This window comes from Muntiacus reevesi, chromosome 9 (assembly GCF_963930625.1).
Source record: "Muntiacus reevesi chromosome 9, mMunRee1.1, whole genome shotgun sequence".
Classification (NCBI taxonomy): domain Eukaryota; kingdom Metazoa; phylum Chordata; class Mammalia; order Artiodactyla; family Cervidae; genus Muntiacus; species Muntiacus reevesi.
The window spans coordinates 8913795-8935806 of NC_089257.1; the positions used below are offsets into that span (position 1 = coordinate 8913795).

The 22012-nt window shown below is 36.8% G+C and overlaps 2 protein-coding genes across 2 annotated transcripts; one reads left to right on the forward strand and one right to left on the reverse strand.

The window, feature by feature from the left end:
- The first annotated feature begins 8922 nt into the window (after positions 1-8922).
- Positions 8923-9852, forward strand: LOC136175500 (olfactory receptor 4C46-like). The gene has a single exon (XM_065945778.1). It carries the CDS (start codon positions 8923-8925, stop codon positions 9850-9852), a length of 930 nt encoding a protein of 309 aa, XP_065801850.1.
- Positions 9853-15721: 5869 nt separating this feature from the next.
- On the reverse strand, positions 15722-22012 carry LOC136175501 (olfactory receptor 4P4-like). Its single transcript, XM_065945779.1, has 3 exons — positions 21949-22012; positions 19342-19430; positions 15722-16684 (listed from the first exon to the last, which is right to left on the reverse strand). Exons 1-3 carry the CDS (start codon positions 22010-22012, stop codon positions 15722-15724), a joined length of 1116 nt encoding a protein of 371 aa, XP_065801851.1.

Sequence of the window (22012 nt, forward strand, 5' to 3'; positions counted from 1 at the left end):
GTTGACATCCTCCTAAATATACATTATTAATATATGAGTATGTGCATGTAATATGTATCATCCTATTTTTAATTGACATCATTCTAGCATACAATTCTATCCTCTTTTCACTTTAAAACAGACTTTAGATGGCATTGCTTATATATCTGCTTTGTTTTTATGAATGGCTCTATCAATGGATGGTATTACTGTAAGCATCCTTATTCATTAAACTCCTTTCAGATGTGTTTTAAGTCATTTTTTATCATTTGCTGCCTTAGAAAATGTTGCAATGATAGCTATTGTCCTTGGGAGCAAGAGTATCTGAAGTGAATCAAATTACTAGATCCATGTCTATGTGCAGTTGTAATATTATAGATGGTGAAAATTACCTCTTAGGAGATTGTGCCCAATTACACTCTTACAAAAGTGAGGCTGACTAACACCCACAACTCATCAGCACTCTATGTCAACAGACTTGCACCACAAAGGACACTTCATAAAAATGATAGATGAAAATATCATCTAAATGGACATTAAATTTGAATGGATTAACTAGTGAATACAAATGAGCACACTTTCATGTGGTTAATTACCTGATTTTTGTGACCCCATGGACTGTGGCCCATCAGACTCCTCTGTCCATGGGATTTCCCAGGCAAGAATACTGGAGTTGGGAGCCATTCCCTTCTCCAGAGGATCTTCCCGACAAAGGGATTAAACACTGGTCTCCTGCATTGAAGGCAGATTCTTTAACATCTGAGCCACCAGGGAAGCCCCTAATTATATGTAATAAGGAGAAAAGTCTCTTTTAAAATGGATTATTTTGCCTATGATTTATTTTGCCATATTTTAAGCTTTAAAGTGAAATCCATTTATATTTGAAAACTATGATCTTTCTGGCATATAAGCAGTAAACATACTTTTCCAGTTTGACATGTGCAATTTGCTCTTACCTTCTATTCGAATAAAATAAAGGTGCGAATGCATGCTCCTTCCCTTAGTCGTGTCCTACTCTGTGACCCACGATCTGCAACTCACCAGGCTCTTCTGTCCACGGAATTTTCCAGGCAGGAATACTGGAGTGGGCCATTCCCTTCTCCAGGGGATCTTCCCAACACAGGGATTAAACCCGCTTCTCCTGCATCTCCTGAATTGGCAGGCAGATTTTTTTTACCATTGAGCTACCCAGGAAGCCCTAATATAGGGGACATAAACCAATTTGTCTAGTGTTTGGCATTTAGGTAGATACGATAAATAAGAATTGCTTTTAAATTTCCATATTCTCTTACTTAAGATGAGAGTACAGGACTTTTAAGATATACATCACAAAAATGCTAATGAAATGTTTCAGGTATGACTTGGAGCTTCTTGGGTTCCTTTTATAAATTCCTGATGTTTGATTTTAAACCTGAAAATTGAAACAGTGTTCTGATTTATGGGAAATGTCCTACTTATATTTTTCCTTCATGTTAGGTTCACTGAGACTCTATGTCTTAAGAAAGCATATTGAAAGACAAAAAAATAATGAAGTGGACAGCATATAAATTAAAGATTTTACATGTTAATAATAGGAACTGACTTTAAAACTGTAAACAACTCGAAATGTTTGAGACATAGAATAAAAAGGAAACTTAGTCAAAAGAAACCTATTAAAATAGGTGACATGATGGTCTGGACCAAATTACTGTGTATTCATCACTAAAATTTTATGTTTCTTGTTTCTTTCTCTCTGTCTCACCCTCTATCCTGTGTGTGTACTTATTACGTCTGAAGAATAATTTATTTTTCATTGTTTTCCTATTTCTTGTATTATTATTTTCACATGCAATCAAGGAAATAAAGTATTATACATTCCTTTTCATTCAGATAAAAGTAACACAGAGCAGACAAATGAGTGCCCACTGAATAGTGGCAGTCCCACACTATTTGGACTCTGACTCTTCTGTTCATAAGTACCTTTCCTGTTCTCCTTTGCAGAATTTTTTTCTAACCAGTGTTTTCCTCTCATCAACTGAAACAATGCTGCAAAATAACAGTGTAACTGACTTCATACTGTTAGAATGGACAGAGGATCCTGAGACAGAAAATGGTGTTTGCAATCTTCCTCATTTTCTATTTTGGAACCGTGGTGGGGAATTTACTTATTATCGTTACCATCAAGTCTAGCCGGACACTTGGGAGTCCCATGTACTTCCTATTTTATTTGTCCTTGGTTGATACCTGCTTTTCAACTTCCATGGCTCCCAGATTAATTGTAGATGCTCTGTCTGCAAAGAAATCATATCATACAATGAGTGCCTGGCTCACGTCTTTGCACTGCATTTTTTTGGCTCCATGGAGATCTTTGTCCTGTCCTCATGGCCACTGATTGCTATGCAGTCATTTGCAAGCCTTTGCATTATCCAACCATCATATGCTGGAAAACCTGCATCATCTTGATTGTTCTTGCATGGACAGTATCTTTTATACATTCTATGGCTCAGATTATCCTGGCCTTGAGATTGCCCTTCTGTGGATCCAACTTGATTGATCACTATTGCTGTGATATGTAGCCTTGTTGAAACTTGCCTGCATGGATCTTCATGTGATGAACCCACTGGTGGCGTTTAATAGTGGGTTCATTTGCACATGCAGTTCTATTATTCTGATAATCTCATATATTGTTATCCGGCATTCACTAGGAAACCACAGGGCAGAAGGGAGGAAAAAAGCTCTCTCCACTTGCCCTTCCCACATCATTGTAGTTGTCTTATTTTTGGGGCCTTGTATATTTATCTATTCCCATCCCCCGACCACGTTTCCCACGGACAAGATGGTGACGGTATTTTACATGATTGGAAACCCCTTCCTCAATCCGCTCATCTCCACACTGAGGAATGCAGAAGTGAAACATGCCATGAGAAAGGAATGGCGTGTCAAAATTACCTCAGAAAGCGAAAGATGAACGGAGGGCCTTGCTTGATTATTTATTGAGACATGATTTGACTGTACAGACATATGAGAGTATGTGTTTATGTGAGAATGATATATTCTCTCATAAAGGGTTATGAGCTGCTCCTTTTTCTAGTTCACAAGTAAGATGAATGCCAAAGCTTCTCATTCTTACATGGACCAAACTTACCAATTCTAACCTTGTTCTCCTGTTTATTTTGAAATAAATTCAGTAAAATAATATGAATTTTCTTTTTCTCATTTTTTTTTAAATTTCCAAGTCAATACAAAATTGACTGACTGCATATCATGCATAAGGAGGGCCATGTATTATAAAAAATATTTCTAAAGCATATTATAAAAATTAAAAATATATATTATAAAAAACAATAACGATTTAATCATAAAAACATCTAATTACTCCTGTATAAAACCAGCACACACATATATACATACAGACGCTGTATAGGTTGTCATGGTTATTTGTATTTTAGATGAAAGAATGATGAAGTTAAACAGATAAAGAAGAAAATAAAATCAATTAACATGCAGGTGAAAAATAAAGTTAAGAAAATACAATAAGAAGTTATACAAGGAAAGAACATTTAGGATTTTTTATGTGTTTCAAAAGTATTTGTAGTTAAAATTTGGAAATAATGCAATTCTTAAACAATTTTTAGAACATAATATACACGCAATGCATGATTTTGAATATTCACCTGCCCTCAAAAGTGAGTCAGAGAAAAGAGAAACTGTGACCTCTAAGCATCCTTTCTCTTCTCTCAGGAAGAAGTAGAATACCTGTATATATCCAGTGCTTTTTTGTTTTCTTCCTATGTCTCAAAAAATATTACAAAGTTCTATATGCCTATTGAAAATATTACAAACAGAAAATCTGAAGTTCAGAGAAGTGAACATACCCTTGAGTTTGCTCTAAGAAGTACCAGAAGCAAGGCTTTAAACCAGATCCATATGTATTCTCTGTAAAAAATAAAAGCCTCTAATCCACTTTATCCCTTAATTCACACATCTTCAACATGACCTGAAATACAGGAAAAGCCAGGAACTGAAGACGTGGTCATGAACTGTTTTTATTCTAGCTTAGAGATGAGTAGTAGAACGCTATGATTAAGAGCATGAGCTTTGAACTCAGACTCTGTGAATCTAAATCCTGTCTCTATCATCTTATGGTCCTTTAATTTCAAGGAAAAGAGATGGAATGCTGGGCCTCATTTTTGTGTGTAGATTGAAAATGAAAATAATTCCTATATTATAGGCTTGCTGTGAGGGTTAAACAAGCAGTATAAACATGACAATTTAGTAAGTCTATTATTTTCATCATAAAGTGGATTTTTTAAAAAAAATCTAAAATTTATAAATTTTAATAATAGCCATCATATATATTTACCAATAATAGCTTTATTTCACTCAGTGAATGCACTTTATAATTATAAATGTTCACTAAATATGTCAGTCCTGTATTGTTAACAATATTAAATATAAATCTAAGAGAATGTTAAACATATTGTTATTGCTTAAGTAAGACATAAAGAAATCTTTAGGGAACAAGCGTTAAGCTTTATAAATTTTGAGTCATCAGCTTTAACTATGAGTTAATGTGGAATCTGAATAAAAACCAAAACAATAGCAGAAAATAGTCAACTCACAGATGAATGGATAAAGAAGTCGTGGTACATACACGCAGTGGAACAATACTCAGTAATGAAAAGGGACGTATCTAAGTCAATTCTAAGGAGGTGGATGAAACTAGAGCTAAGCAGATAGAAGTGAAAAAGAGAAAAACAAACATTGCATATGAACACGTACATACATGGAATCTGGAAAGATGGTACCGATGAACCTCTGTGCAGAGCCGCAATGGAGACAGACACGAGAACAGACTTATGGATGAAAGCGGGGGTGGGGAGGAGGGAGAGGGTGAGAGGGTTGGAGAGAGCAGCCTGCAAACACAGACGCCACCGCATGTAGAACAGGGTCAGTGGGGTTTGCCTTTGGCTCAGGGGACTCAGACTGGGGCTCCGTGACAACCTAAAGGGCTGGGAAAGGGTGAACGTGGGAGGGAGGAACGCATGTACACCTATGGCTGATTCATGTCTGTGTATGGCGGAAATCAAACCCATATTGTAAAGCAAGTATCCTTCAATTCAAAATAAATTTTAAAAATAGAAATAGTCACCGCATACAAACAGAAAATAGAAAAGTGTGTGCTAGGGGCTAGGGCTTGAGGAAATAGAAATAGGTTGATTAAGCTCTACAAACCTTCAGGGACAAGATGAAAAGTCTTGAAGATACAACGCAGCTGAGGATGACTGCAGTTGCAAGCACGGTGACTGTACTGCGTCACTAGAATGTAGGAGAATAGAACTTGAACACTCTCAGCAAGAGAGAGAAAAGGAAGCTGAGGGTACGGATGCGTTACTGAACCAGACGGGAGAAGTCCTTTCACAATTTATTGCCCTGGTTGCCGTTGTTGCTAAGGGCTGAACTCTTGCTCGCCGTGGACTGTGTCCGCCAGGCTGCTCTGTCCATGAGCTTTCCCAAGCAAGAACGCTGGAGTAGTCGCCCTTTTCTCCTCCGGGAGATCTTCCCTACCCGCCAGGGGTTGAACCTTCATCTCCTGCACTGGCAGGTGAATTCTGTGCCCCGACTCACCTGGGACGCCCAGGTTCCTCTGTCCATGGAATTCTCCAGGACAGAATACTGCAGTGGGAAGCCATTCCCTTCTCCCCGGGATCTTCCCAACCCAGGAACTGAACCTGGGTCCCCCGCATGGCAGGTAGGCTCTTCACCGTCTGAGTCACTTCCACGGTCCTCTGTGTGTGTGCTCAGTAGCTCAGTCCTGTCTGCCTCTTTGCAACTCCATGCACTAAAGACCACCAGCCTCCTCCGTCCATGAATTTTTCAGGAATTCTGGAGTGGGTTGCCATTTCCTCTTCCTTGGGATCTTCCAACTCAAGAATCAAACCCATGTCTCCTGTGTCTCCTACACTGGCAGGTGGATTCTTTACCTCTGTGCCCCCATGGGAAGCCCATGGAACCCTCTAATGTATGAAACAGACTTTGAATTCAAGTACTTTGACGTGGCTTCCTTCAATTTTATGCCTGCACTGCAGTCTGTGACTCATTTCTCATGCATTGACAGCCAGATTTTTTAACACTAGCTCTTCCTGGGAAGCCAAATCAATACTAGGTTTCCAGAAAAGGTTTAATGTTGAAAAGAAGAGAGAAGTTCTCTCTCTGACATGAGTGTAGAAATTAACTTCATTGCAGATCCCACACTAGAATTATGCCATTGCTGCTCTTCACACAGAAACTCGGTTCTGATAGAGGAAGGGAATCCACATGCTTACGTTGCATGGGCAGGGATGCAAGTCCCTACTCAAGAATGGGTGTTTTTCAAATATGTCTCTTCAGACCAGCCTTTCCATCAAGGAAGATAATTAACTCCTTGGAGAGAAAAAGAATCTATAAGACAAAGTACTTGAATCTTAGTGGAAAACTCTTTAAATATCCATGCATTGCAGGCAACAATGTTTCCTTAGCTTGTTCACATCTACAGAGCAAGATTCGCCAAGGGTGAAATGAATCCTTTGGTGTGTTTCCACCACACATTATGCCTCCTGTCCGTGAGATGAGAGCCATCTATGGAAGAACATCTCTCCATAGTGTTCCAGCTGAATCCATTACGAAGTGAAGTTCTAGGTTTTCTCTGAAAGCTTTTTGATGCTTTAGGCTATAAGTGAAGATTTAAGCCTTATAAAATGACCTACTTATCCACTGTTGATGTGGTACTGAATTGTATGAAAATTATCATTCTGAGTGTGTCATAGTTTTTGTACTGAAAGCTGTTTATCCCAAGAGAAGGTCTGTTTGCAAATGGGATTAGTTCTGAATACCCCCAAATATCACTAACATCATAGAAAATCTGAAGGTAAGTTCTTCAATAGTGTTGATTCTTATTAAAGATTGTTAGTTTCCATATATAGTAATGACTATGTTTCATCGCATTTCAAATAGGGTAATAGAGCATTTAATCTTCACCCCATTCCTCTAAAGAGAGTTAATGAATATAATTAACCTAATTTAGCAGATGAAGAAATAATTGAGGCTCATAGAGATTAAGAAATTTGTAGGACTCAATTCTCTAACACCAGATGCTCTTCTTTTGCCAAGAGACATATCTTTTAATAATTAAGAATAATCATGAGAATGAAAACAAATTTGAAACACACTTCACACTCAAGACTTTTACATTTAGCAATGTAGATACTAAAGGATGTAAATCATCATTTGTTTAATCCAGACATGAATAGGAAGAACTCTTCCTGTAATCAATCATTATGGATAATGTGAGTCTCTGTGGTTTTTTTAAAAATAAAATTCCAGATGATTGTTCCTCAGTTTATTTCATGGCTAAATATATATTTGTACTATTGATCAAAATACCAATTCTTTCTGTTTCCTAGGTGCATAGACAGTCATAAAAATAAGTGAAGGTCCTCTGTATGCCCTCTGCTGTGTGGTGGAGATATTCATATATGTTTCCTCAATCAGTTCTCATAACCGCCTGTGAGGTGGACATTATCGTCCTCATTTGATACTAGAGGAAACTAGGATGTAAGTTGCCAAGAAATACACCCCAGAATCAAGTAGCTGCGAGTGGAGAAACACAAGATCCTTATCTGTTTGTTTCTTTATTTGTTTGTTTTCTGATTCTCAAATCAGTGTTTAACTGCTGGAATCATCATTTAACATTTTGCAGAAGAGTCTGTGGGTAATGCTTTGTAGGGAAATTGTGGAGAAAGGAAATAGGGGTGAGGAAGAGACAAAACTAAAATGGGCCTTCAGTGAAAGTAGTACCACATGGTTATTCACAATGAAGAACTTCAGTAAGTCTTACTGCGTGTGTGTGTCTGAGTCTGTGTATGTATATGCATATTTGTATTTCTTCAATGACATTGCCGCATAGACACTTGCCTCTGGAGTAGCATTAATTATAATCATTGTGATAATATATAAAAGTCTTTATTAGATCAGCATGGTTTATTTTAACCTAACAAGATAGAACAGTGTTTAAGAATTTGGAGGAAACAAAAAGAAGTAGAATCTGAACTGGTCTTAGATCTGCTCTCTATTAGTTGCTTGACTTTTGCCAAGATCCTTGCTTTCTCTAAGCTTCTCCTCACCAGTGTGAAAAATAAGTATAAAAATGATAGTAGGAATCATTTCAGAGGTCTGCAGTGATAATTAAATAATCAAATGTCTGAAAAAACATTTAGAGCACAGTAAGTGTTCATCATGATTTTAAAACTAGTTTTATTGTTGCTAGTGATTAGATTTTGCTGTAATTAGATTTTGTTGTTATCATTATTAGTCTTACTATTAGCATTAGTCTCTGATATCCTTTACCTTATGAAAATGGATGAAATAATACCATGTACAGGTTACTACCATGTGATACACATAGCAATCAATCACTGTTAGCTACGGTTAAGCTATTGAATTTAGGCAACATGGCTTTTCAATTCTATCACAGTATCCAGAGTCCCCTGTGTTCATTCCTTTCCTATTATGGATGCCCCATAATACTTAATGGGAATGCTTAATTACTCTGTTGCACATAACACTTTGTTCTCCATCTCCTTACTGAACCTCATCCAAGTCCACTTGGTCCCAGTCAGAAAAAAACATCTTTACAAGAGTAATATGCAAAATTCACTCTTTCTCAAATTCGCCTTCATGCCTACACTCATGTGCTCCTATTCTTACACTTAAATTCTAACATTTACACTCAAATCCTCATGCATTCATAATTGAAAAATCTTTAAGATATCAGAATATCTTCCATCTTAAAAAATCTTATTAGAATTTAGATATCTATAGAATCTAGGCAGTCGCTATTTACTAGATGAAAAACAATAAATTCAAGACTCTGTTTTTAAAAAAGTGACTTTTTAAGGTACTGTGATCAACAAGAGCACGAAAAACATGGAAAACAGGAACAATGTGACAGAGTTTATTCTACTGGGACTCACACAGAATCCAAAGATGCAGAAAATCATATTTGTTGTGTTTTTGGTTGTCTACATCATCTCTATGGCAGGAAATGTATTCACCATGGTCGCCATCACTACCAGCTCATTACTGGGGTCCCCAATGTACTTCTTTCTGGCTCATCTCTCTTTTATTGATGCCTGCTATTCCTGTGCTGATACCCCTAAACTGGTCATAGATTCACTCTATGAAAAGAAAACCAGTACTTTCAAAGGATGCACAAATCAAATCTTTTGGGAACATTTCCTCGCAGGTATTGATATTATCCTGCTCACTGTGATGGCCTATGACCACTATGTGGCCATCTGCAAGCCCCTGCACTATCCAGCCATCATGAATCGAAGGTTATGCTGGTTGCTAGTGGGAGTGGCATGGATGGGAGGCTTTCTTCACGGACTAATCCAGATCCTCTTCATCTTCAGGTTGCCCTTCTGCGGCCCTAATGTCATAGATCACTTCATGTGTGACCTGACCCCTTTGCTCAAACTTGCCTGCACTGACACTCACACTCTAGGGCTCTTTGTCGCTGCCAACAGCGGTGTCCTCTGTCTGCTGAACTTCCTTCTCTTGGCTGGCTCCTATGTGGTCATTCTGCGCTCCCTGAGGACCAAAAGCTTGGAGGCCAGACACAAAGCCCTCTCCACTTGTGTCTCCCACATGACAGCCGTTGCCATATTCTTTGTGCCCTGCATATTTGTATACATGAGACCTGCAGTTATGTTGCCTGTTGATAAATCAGTTGCTGTATTCTACACGATGATAACCCCCATGTTAAATCCTTTAATCTATACCTTGAGGAATGCCCAGTTGAAAACTGCCATTTGGAAATGGTTTAGTAGGAAAGCTATTTCAGGTGAAATATAAATGTGGCCAGAACTCAAAATTGATTAAACAGAGGTAACTGTCAAAAGGACATTGCTGATAATCTCTGCAAAGAATACCTAGTGAAATAAAGAACAACAACAAAATTATCAAACTTAGATTCTGTAAGAGGGGAGTAGAAATTGGTGCAAAAAAATGGGAAAAGCCAAACCCAGGACCATTCTTTGAATATGCAAAAAATTTTACCAAATTGGGACTTGATATCACTGAATTCATCACTTTATATGGATTCAAAATGTTTATTCTAGTAAAAACAAAAGCCATAAAGTATATTCTTTCTTATTAATAATCTCAGTAACAATCCATAGAGGTAGGCACTGCTATTTTCCCCATTAACAAGTGAGAAACTAAATAGAAATGAAAATATCAAAGAACTAATAAACAGAATATAGCTGATCTCTCAAATCATGCGGTTAGCTGTCAGAAAGCAATGACAGAAGGGTAACCTAGTTACCATTCAAAGGGACTGGGACTGTTTCAGACTCTATATATATGTATATATATATATATATATATATATACATATATATAAACAAACACACACACACATATATCTATGTGTGTTATATTACATGTTATATATTATTGCATAATAATATTACATATTATTAATATAGTATATGCTATTATTATATGATCAGTTATATTACATGTATAGTAATATTATATAATTGCATATACAATTAGTTATATAACATATTATCATATTGATATGTATGTGTGTGTGTTCCTAGTCATGTACAACCCCGTGATTCCATGGACTGCAACCCACTAGGCTCCCCTACCCATGGAATTTATCCAGGCAAGAATTCTGGAGTGGGTTACCATTCCCTCCTCAAGGGATCTTCCTGACCCAGGTATCGAAACTGCATTTTTGTGTCTTCTGCATTTGCAGGCAGATTCTTCATCACTAGCACCACCTGAGAAGCCCTAGTATGTGTACTATTATATAATAGGTTACTACATATAACTAAATACTAATAATTTTATTAATAATTATGCCTATTTATATACATCATAGTAGATTATTAGACATTGACTTATCACTGTGATATGTAACTGCAGTAACTAGTCCCTTCCCCAGGGTATCTTCCAAACCCAGGGATCACACCCAGGTCTCCCACATTGCAGTGGATTCTTTATCAGATGAGCCACCAGCAAAGTCCTAGAATACTGGAGTGGATAGACTATTCCTTCTCCAGTGAATCTTCCCAACCCAGAAATAGAACTGGGGTCTCCTGCATTGCAGGCAAATTCTTTACCAGCTGAGCTACGAGGGAAGCCCTCGTAAAAGCAACAGGGCATTCAATCTCTAAAGGGTAAGTAATGAATATCACATGATGTGTCCAAATTTCCCTTTAGCATTCAGAATCCTTTTGCATTGTCCATGTGATCTTCTAATGTTTATGATCCATCACAAAGAGTAATGATTCAAATCAAAGAATATTTAGAAGTAAAATAGAAATTTCGATTTTTTAAATTAACTGTCATACCCTTCAGACATTTACTTACTTGATATAAATTATTTCTACAAGTACCATGATGTATGGTTTATAATAAATATCAAATGAATAAATATAAGTATTTACAGCAAGCAGAATAACAAACACCTAGAATGTTGTCTTCCCTGGTTGGGGAAGATCCCCTGGAGAAGGGCATGGCAACTCACTCCAGTATTCTTGCCTGGAGAATCCCCTGGAAACGGAAGCCTGGGAGGCTACAGTTCATGGGGTTGCAAAGAGTCAGACACGATTGAGCAATTTAGCATGTGTATGGTACCGTCTAGTTGATTATGGAATCTTAGCTCAGGTCGCAGGGACTGAACCCATGTGGTTATTTTCTCAGATCTAAAGTTGAAATAGACAAAGAACAACCAACAGATTCTTACTGTTGTTCATTGTACCATAATCCACTTTGTTGATCCATTACATTCATTGGTTTTATGCTGACTGCATCTTCTGATCAAGAAGCAACAATTGCTTTAGATTTTTTGTAAGACATTTCTGTGTCAGATGTTAGAATAAATCCAAATAAAATTCAGAGTACCAAACTCAATGATCATTTATAGGCACATTGGTATGGGGCATATCAAGGTATTCCTTTTAACGTGAAAGTTAACTTGTTCCCTCTGTCCCCTCCCATAAACAAAGAAAATGCACCATGCTCAGTGGACCTCAACGTTCTTTAGAGAAAGCACATTTTTTGTGTGGGTGCATTTCAATGACCCATTTATAAAGGAGCTCAAAGAGCTGCTGGTCCTGAGTGAGGCCCAGAAAAGAAACAGCTCTCCACAGGTTAGATTGTCATTCAAGCTTCTCAGCCACTAGGGACAAACGATCCAGTAGATCCACGGTCCTTGATGTGTCAGTGGAGATAGGGCTGTGGGAGCCTTTGGCAGGCCTCCACATGTGAGCTGCCGTGCAGGCACTTAGGATCATGGAGCACAATCTTGTGATCCTTTTCAGAGACCTACTCTCATTTTGAGAAATAGCTCTTGGTTGCTTAACAGAGACTGAACACTAAACCATGGGCCACCAAGTTACTAGGCAACCTGGGTTGCTCATCATGAACTTGTTGCCTGACCCACCAAGGACATATTGCTTGGGTATACCCAGTAATAGTTCATTAGTCATTAATTTCATCAATGGAAGCATAGTATATGTAATCGGGCTAAGCTGGTACGTGTGTGTGTTCAGTCAGTCAGTCATGTCTGACTTTGGCCCCAAGGACTGCAGCACACCAGGTTCCTCTGTCAGTGGAATATTCAAGAAAACTGGAATGGGTTGCCATTTCCTACTCCAGGAGATCTTCCTAAGCCAGGGATCAAACCGTTGTCTTTTGCATCTCCTGCATTGGCAGGTAGATTCTTTCTTTTCTTGGTTAATCATATTTTAATTGATTTATTTTTTTAACTGAAGGAAAATTGCTTTACAGAATTTTGTTGTTTTCTGTCAAACATCAACAAGAATCAGTCATAGGCGGACCCATGTTCCCCCACTTCCAGAACCTCCCTCCCATCTCCCTCCCCATCCCACCCTTCTAGATTGTCACAGAGCCCCTGCTTGAGTTCCATGAGTCATAGCAAATTCCCATTCTTTACCATGGCACCATAAACTCAACAGTGGAAAGTTGCAGTGCTACAGCCCCATTCTGGGAAATCCCTAAAGGTCAGAAGGAAGGTAACCCCTCTCAATCGATAAAACTTCAAGCAGTGTACATGGTTTTTTACTTTGCTTGGAAGGAAAAATACCCACATGTGTACTGTATACTGATTCATGATTTTAATCAATGGTTGGTTCAGATGATCAAGAGACTTGAAGGAACATGGTTGGAAGATAAGCAACAAGAAAATGAAAGGCATAGGTATCTTTACATACTTTTTTAGATATATTAAAAAAAATATATATGTGTGCCACATGCCACAGTGTAAAAATTGGAGTGATACCACTCGCTACTGCCTTTAGAAATCTATTAGCAAAATCTGTGCTTTCTATTGCCATTAACTTAGGTTTCGTCTGCTTAAAGATCTTGTTGCCAAAGGCAGAAATGATTCCCCAGGAGACACAGCAATGCTATATTGATCTGACAGTTAAGACTCCTGCCTGATCACTTTGGGCTCCTCATGCTTCTGAATCAACAAGCAGAAATGTAAGGTAGTGTGATCCTGACTGCTAAGGAGAATTGGACTCCTCCTTAAAGAAGAGAAGAAAAGTATGTCTGGAATAGAGTAGCTCCCAAAGGGCCCCTCCTGAGTTATCATATCTGATGATTAAGATCAATAAAAAACTGCAACTACCCAATCCATTTACGATTACTAATGACCAAGAATTTTCAGCAATGAAGATCCATGCCATCCCACCAGGCAAAGATAATGAACAATTAGGTGATTACTGAAGGCACAATCATTCCTCTTTGCTAAAACAGCTCCACTTAATTTTATCTCCCTTTTTGCTGTTTTCTGCTCTTTAATCTTCTTTGTACAGTGCCTCCTAATGATAATAACTCTTGCATTTATATATTCTAAAACTCTTCCGTTATTTTAACTGCATTTCTTTTCACAAAATCCCATTATCCAGTTCCTTCTCTATTATGATATTTTCAGTGATATTTCAGATCATCTTAAATTATCTTAGTTTTAAAAACTATTAAACTTGCACAAAAGATCTTTTCATAAAAAGGGAAAAGTGTGGGTTTTTTTCCCCTTAATTTAAGAAAATCTTTCTGAGAGTCTCTTCTTCACTTAGTTATAAGACTTCCTTTAAGTATTGTACCACAATGTATTTGCTAATCAGTAAAACTTTAATTTTAGAGAGGTTTTAGGTTCATGACTAAACTGAGATTAAAGTACAAAGATCCCATATACCCCCTGTCGCCACAACGGGACACTCTCCCCCTCAGAGGGATACACTTGTTAAAATCAAAGGAACCTACAATGATGCATTGTTCAGTTCAGTTCAGTCACTCAGTCGTGTCCGACTCTTTGTGACCCCATGAATCGCAGCATGCCAGGCCTCCCTCTCCATCACCAACTCCCAGAGTTTACTCAAACTCATGCCCATTGAGTCGATGATGCCATCCAGTCATCTCATCCTCTGTCGCCCCCTTCTCCTCCTGCCGCCAATCTCTCCCAGCATCAGGGTCTTTTCCAATGAGTCAACTCTTCATATGAGGTGGCCAAAGTACTGGAGTTTCAGCTTCAGCATCAGTCCTTCCAGTGAACACCCAGGACGGACCTCCTTCAGGATGGACTGGTTGGATCTCCTTGCAGTCCAAGGGACTCTCAAGAGTCTTCTCCAACACCACAGTTCAAAAGCATCATTTTCACTCCAAATTTATAGTTTACATTAGGGTTCACTCTAAGTACTGTATATTTTGAGGGTTTTGACTTATACATTGATAAGATTCAAAATTATAGAAACAAGCAGAAGAATCTCACTGCCTTAAATATCCTTGGTGCTCCACCTATTCATCCTTCTCCCTTCCCTAATCCTTTACATTCATTTATACTTTTTCTCTCTCCATAGTTTTGCCTTTTCAGAATGTCATATACGTGAAATTATATAGCAGGTAGTCCTTTCAGCCTGGTTTCTTTCATTTGGTAATATGCATTCAAGTTTCCTGAATGAGTTTTCACAGTTTAATCGCTCATTTGTTTTTAACTCTGAATAGTATTCCACTGTTTGGAAGTACTACAACTTATTTATCTATTTATGTCCTATTGAGGGACATCTTGGTTGCTTCCAAGATTTGGTAATCATGAGTAAAGCTGCTAAAAAAATCCATGTGCAGTAAAACTGCTTTCTTCGTGTGTGTGTGTGTGTGTGTGTGTGTGTTAATCTGTTTATAGGCCACAATTTGTCTTTTTACTACTTTTCATTTTGTTTTGTCTTGGTATTTTTTCCCCCTTCATTTTAACAGCTCAGTTGGTAAAGAATCTGCCTGTAATGCAGGAGACCCCGGTTTGATTCATGGGTTGGGAAGATCCCCTGGAGAAGGGAAAGGTTACCCACTTAGTATTCCGGCCTGGAGAATTCTATGGATTGTATAGTCCATGGGGTCGCAAAGAGTCAGACACAACTGAGCGACTTGCACTTTTCATTTTAACAGGAGTGAGCTTTGATTCTGGATACAATGACAAGCCACTTACTTATCAATTTAGGTAAATAATTTTATTATACAACTCCTTAATTAATATTGGAAATGGTATTAAAAGTATGTTATTAGATGAAAAGCAAGTAACTTTGTTTACAGTGATCTGAATTATTGATTCTATCTTTGTATTATTATTATTACTTTCTGTAGGGCACCAAGAGAGTTGACTCACAGGAACCACATTAAAATAGTTGCTACTCTAAATATCTCTTTGCTGCACAAATTGTTCCTTAAAGGTGTGCTTCCTTTGAAAACAAAGCTTGATACTAAATTTTTTCAAAGTATTTTTCATCTCTGCATTTCTTAGAGTATAGATTAAGGGATTGAACATGGGGGCAATGATGGTGTAAAATAATGCAAATACCTTATCCTCAGGGAAAGTAGTGGAAGGTCTAAGATAGATGAAGATAGCAGGTACAAAAAATAAGATGACCACAGTGATATGAGACCCACAGGTAGAGAGGGCTTTGTGCCTTCCTTCAGCTGAACGATTTTTTAAAGTGAATAATATAACGCCATAAGAAACAAACAAGACAGCAAATGTAACTAAGGCAACCATTCCTGAAAAGGCAATCACAAGCACACCAGTGATGTAGGTGTCAGTACATGCAATTTTTAGCAATGGAAAAATATCACAGAAATAGTGATCAATTTCATTAGGACCACAGAAAGGCAAGTCGGTTGCCATCAAAAATTGAGGAAAGGAATGGACGGCTCCACCAGCCCAGGCAGCTAAGAGGAGAAGATTGCATCTTGTTCTGTTCATGATAATCACATAGTGGAGAGGCTTGCAGATGGCAACATAGCGGTCAAAAGCCATGGCAGTAAGAATAAAGATCTCAGTACCTCCAAAGAAGTGCATGATAAGAACCTGTAGCATGCAATCACCATAGGAAATAGTCTTTCTCTCTACTAGCAGATCTCCAATTAATTTGGGTGTCACGCTGGAGGTATAGCAGATGTCTATGAGGGATAAGTGGCTGAGGAAATAGTACATTGGTTGGTTCAAAAGAGGACTGCATTGAATGGAGAAGAGGATCAGAAGGTTTCCTACCAACAAGACAAGATAACAGAATAAGAAAAACACAAAGCAAAATATTTGTATGGTCTGGTCATATGAAAGTCCTAGAAGAATGAATTCTGATATGTTTCTCTGGTTTTCCTTTTGAGTTTAGTGTAGGTTATACACAAATGACTTATGTTTCTGAAAAAAAGAAGACATATGCTTGGGTGAATATGAGCACAATAGTATAAACTTTACCAATAATACATTTACATGAATAAAACCTTAATATTAATTTTTGATTTAGTAAATGTGTTTAATCTAACTTACTTTATAAATCTATTGCAAAACAATTTATAATGAAAATGATTTTGATTTACTCAATTACTTGTAAAGGTTTTAAATGTTTAAACACTATTTGAAAATAAAAATGTTAATTGTTGTTAATAAAATATTTTACAAAACAAAGAGGGCAAATTGTCCCAAGGCAAGAAAATATTCTTTTGTATATTTTTCAATTCATTTTTTTTTATCCTTTTTCCATTTTTTCTTATTAGTTGGAGGCTAATTACTTTACAATATTGTAGGGTTTTTTGCCAATTCTTGTGGCCATACATGAAGGCAACTTTCCTTTTTTTAAAATTTTCTAACCAAATTCCCTGAATTATCTGGGATGAATCCCAAAGAAACACAAATTTATTTAAAATCCCAGCTTGAACTGCTGAACATTAACTTAAATAAGGCATCCTAAGGTTTCTGTGATGGCTCAAGTGGTAAAGAATCTGCCTCAAAGCAGGAGACACTAGTTTGATCACTGGGTCGGGAAGATCCCCTAGAAGAGGGAATGGCAGCCACTCCCGTATTCTTGCCTGGAAAATCCCATGGACAGAGGAGCCTGGAAGGCAACAGCCCATAGCATCTCACAGAGTTGGACACAAGTCAGCGTGTACACATACTCTGTGATCAAATGTAGTTAATGGGTCATGGTATATCAATGTGATTGTTGTACATCAAAAGGCAAAGAATTTTTGAGAAATATACATTAAGATTTACATTATAATTTATATTTTATTTATGCACTATGATTTAAATTGCAAAAATCTACAAATTTATTCATTTCTCATATATATATTTCATGTGTTAAGACAATTAAAAGATACATACTGATATTGAAGTTTGTTTTGGATATTGGTAAAGAACAATAAATGTTGTGAAGTTGCTCAAATGTTTGTTGCTGGAAACTTCATACAAAAAAAATCAAGTGTTAATAAAAAAGATGTTATAGCAACTTTTGGTCCAGTTATCCCTCAGTGGCATGTGTTGCAGTAAAGAATTAATGAAATGTTTATAGATTTTCATCTTTTGTAACTAAGAGATAATCTTAAGACACTATTTAATCAGTGTAAAATAAGTGCAAGATAGAACAAGTTCACTTCTAGATGCAATTTAAACACTGATGAGGAATTTTTGGTCCACAGTGGGTTTGCAGAAGCTAGCACACTTTTAGTGTTTGACAGTCATATCCAGGCCCCCAAATGTCTATTTAAAAGAAAAAAAGCAAGCAGAGAATGAATGTTTTTATAGCAAGTGCATGATTTTCATATTTAAAAACTGTCGAGTCGAGGGCTTCACAAAATTATTATTAATGGTATTTATAGCCTCGATGATGATTTTAGATGGCAAATAGTTAACAGATAGCATTTTAAATGACCTGTATGACACCATTTCTATTTTAAACTATTATTCTAAACTGCAGTATCACAGAGGTTAAATTTTCTCATTATCCTATTTTGTTTTCACTCTCACTATAAAGCTTCCAACCTGTTTTTCTGTAACTACCAGAACAAAGTATCAGTCACACAGTGTTCATCAATTAGCATTAATTCAAAGTATTTAAAAGGTTTTTTTGAAGGAGTTGCAGTGCATTTTAAAAGGCTTTTTTTGAGGAGTTGCAGACATTGTAGAATAATGTCTTCTACATAATTGCAATTGATACATAGATTTTTTTGTTTGTGAGGTGTAATAATATTGATATGTCAAATAAAAGCATTTATATAAAATTGATTTAAAGAAATGTATTATATAAGTAGACAAAAATAAATAAATAAATTAGAGAAAGATAACTTCATTAACCTGAATCTCTGACTTTAGAAGAGACCTAGATAGAGTCAAAATAATTCCTAAGAATTGGAAAGTAATTCACTAAAATGAGAACAGACAAAACCCTGACTCTTTTTTAATCTGAGGTTAAACAGGAGTTGAGATGAATGGGGAAGAAAGTATCACAAAGGCAGCAATGAAAATAATGAAATCTCAATTCAGAATCCTCATCTGAGCAGAAAGCAACATGCAAATACCAGGTTAATGAACATCCAGTGTGTCTTTCTGAGCATTTGAGCTTGTAAAAAATATTATGTATTTAAAAGAAACACATTTAATCAATAATAGATTAAAACAATATCCTATATTTTGAGTTATTATAATATAACAAATGGTGTTAACAGAGGTAAAAGGAAATGTGAAAAGTCAGGTGAGGAGAAAATATTGTCATAAAACAACATTTTGAACATGACATAGTAAGGAAATCTATACAAAATCTGAAGACACAATGGATGAAATAAAGAATACCAGGCAACCAGTAAACAGATGGTTCAAGTAACAACAGCAAAGTTCTGGGAAAGTTGAGGAGTGCTAAATTAACTAACCAGTGTGATTCTCAGGCTAATGGTTTAATATGTCTGAAAGTCTCATCGCATGTATCTTAGAATTAAGATATTATTACCTAATTCAGAAATTTGATGAAGAATATAAAATACCCAGTGATATATATGGTTCATAACACACTTCTTTTTAACACTCATTTTTGTTTGAGTAAGTCGTTTAGCTGTCAAAGAAACTGTCACGCCTACATAAAAGTTTAACAAAAAGAAAAAAATCCCACATAATTTTAACAAGTGCAATCACATAAGCATCAATTTCAACAATATGGCGATGAAAAACTTTCAATTATTTTTGAAATTTTGGTTGGTTAATTTAAGGCAATTTTAACCCATATTAATTGTCTGATTTTCCTGGCATCATGAAAAAAATTCTCCAAAATTACCATATTTCTTCATTTTGAAAATATTTTTGCTGTTCATTATGCTGTCAGCATAAGAACAGGCCCTCTCATATTTAACTTACATTCCCCAGAATATACTTAAATTTTCTCTTGCTTTATTAAAACATTGCATATTACAAACTTCTTTTTATTGATCTAGATGAAACTAGTCTATGTTAAAATGGCAGATGCTTTAAATGGAGAATTACTCATATTTATGGATATTCAAGCTGAAATTTGGTCTTGTCTTAAAAGTAACAAGGGAAAATGCACACACGTAGGTGATGAGGCGCAATGAAATGCATTGCCAACTCGAGAATGCTTTAATTCCGTTATTAAACAGAATTTTCCTTTTAATGATACATGATTAAAATTAAATATGCTGTGACATTAGTATAGTAATTAAATTATCACATTACAAGAGAAGTAATAGCTTTTAGAAAGAAACTATATCAAACAAGCATACAGCATTGAATCAAGCTAGCACATGGCTGTGGGACAGTACCCAAACCAGAGCCACAGACATCAGACCTGAGTGGCTGTCAGGTTAGTTCTAGGATGCATCTAGAAAATTCCTCCCCCAGATACTTACTCTGTCAATTTGTTCCTTGTATAAAAAATCTGAAGTTAAATACAGAGAATAAAAACCTGTAATTCAAACATATCTGTAAAATATTTTGGAAAATCAATACATCCTAAGTTTTCCACAGGTTTACAAGGGAAGCAGGATTAAAATATTCACTAAAATTATCAGTAATGAAAGAAGTGTATCTTTATCCCTCAGGAAATCACAGTTAGGTCCTGGGTATCATCTCTTTTATACCTATGCCTGAAGAAAATGTGGTTGGGAAGGACAGAATATAAACTAAGCAATTAAGCAAAAATGAATGTCTTTGAAAGCTCTAAGTAATTATATTCCCAAAGGTGTTTGTAAATATATCCAAAGCAAAGACTGTCAAGCCACTGTCCAGGGTAATGTCCCTGTTCCTCTGGTTGTTTACTTTCCAAATTTATCTTATCTTGCCTCAGATAGTATTCATTTGGGGGCTCACAAAGGCTGTAGACAAGGAATTTCAGAAAACTCTGCTCTGTCTTCATCCAGTTTTCTGAAGGCTGGGAGGGAAACTAAAGTAGCTTTCAGGAAAACCTGAGATGACATAGGACAAAGAGAACCAGTCATGTGCATTCCAAGAGTCAAACGCATGGACAGTCAAGGTCCTACTGTGTAGCTGGTGGCTCAAACGGTTAAGAATCCACCTGCAATGCGGGAGATCTGAGTTCACTCCCTGAGTTGGGAAGATCCTCTGGAGGAGGGCATGCAACCCGGGTCACAAAGAGTCAGACACGACCAAGCGACTTCACTAAGTCACTTAGACATTTAAGAGATGTCTGAGATCAGAATCCTGACCTCAGAATTCTCTTCAAAATTCCTGAAGATCCAAGATTCTTGTCTAAATTAAGGAAACACCTGAATATACCAAAAAAGATTTTAGTTTAAGCCCTAGTTGGCAGCTGGCTATACACATTTGTTAGTCTAATCACTTTTATTTCTCCGTAGAATGAAAACCTGTCTGAGGGAAAATGAGACAGATTTACCTAGTTTGACTAATGGAAGACACCATCAAAATACATTATTAGCATGATGAGAGTGAGGACTAACAAAATGCATCCCAGGAGCATCCATTTCTTCAGCTATATACTTCTTAAGTTCATGACATTTCACAGAATGGGAGATATTCCATGTTGGACATTTAGAAGAAACATCAGTTTTATATACTCATGAAGGTTGTTTAAATAAAGTGAAAATATGGTCATAGAAATGCATTTATAAAAATGAGAAGAATTGCTCATTTTTCAAGACTTTTAATTACCTGCAATAAGGTACTAAGTTTTACTTACAATTTCTGTAAGTATAGTCTAAGTAGGATAATTATATTCAATACATTGTTTTAGATGCAGGATTTGTTAATGTAAAAAAAATTATACAACACTTGTAAAACCTTTGGCATTGTTTTTTTTGAAATTATTGCAGTGGAAACCTCAAAAGAAAAAAAAAAAAAAAAGGAAGTGTGTTAAGAAAGCTCTATGAGAGAAGTCTCACCCAAGATTATCTGTTTTCTGAAAAAGGTCAGAAAAGACAACCATGCTGTCCTCACAACTTTCCCTGAAAAAAGTTCTGAAATGCACTCGTCATGTCAGGGAATACAAAGGACAGAACGTTCCCGAATTCAGAGCTGGAAAGGACCCGAAGCGCATCTGATCCACTCCCCTTGTGGGCAGTCTCAGTCAAGTGACAGAGGGAGGGTGGCTGAGGGGGCTTCACTCTTCAGGGTTGCAGCTCTGAATGACAGCACACGCTCCTTCCGTATCTTTGCACTTGTCAACAT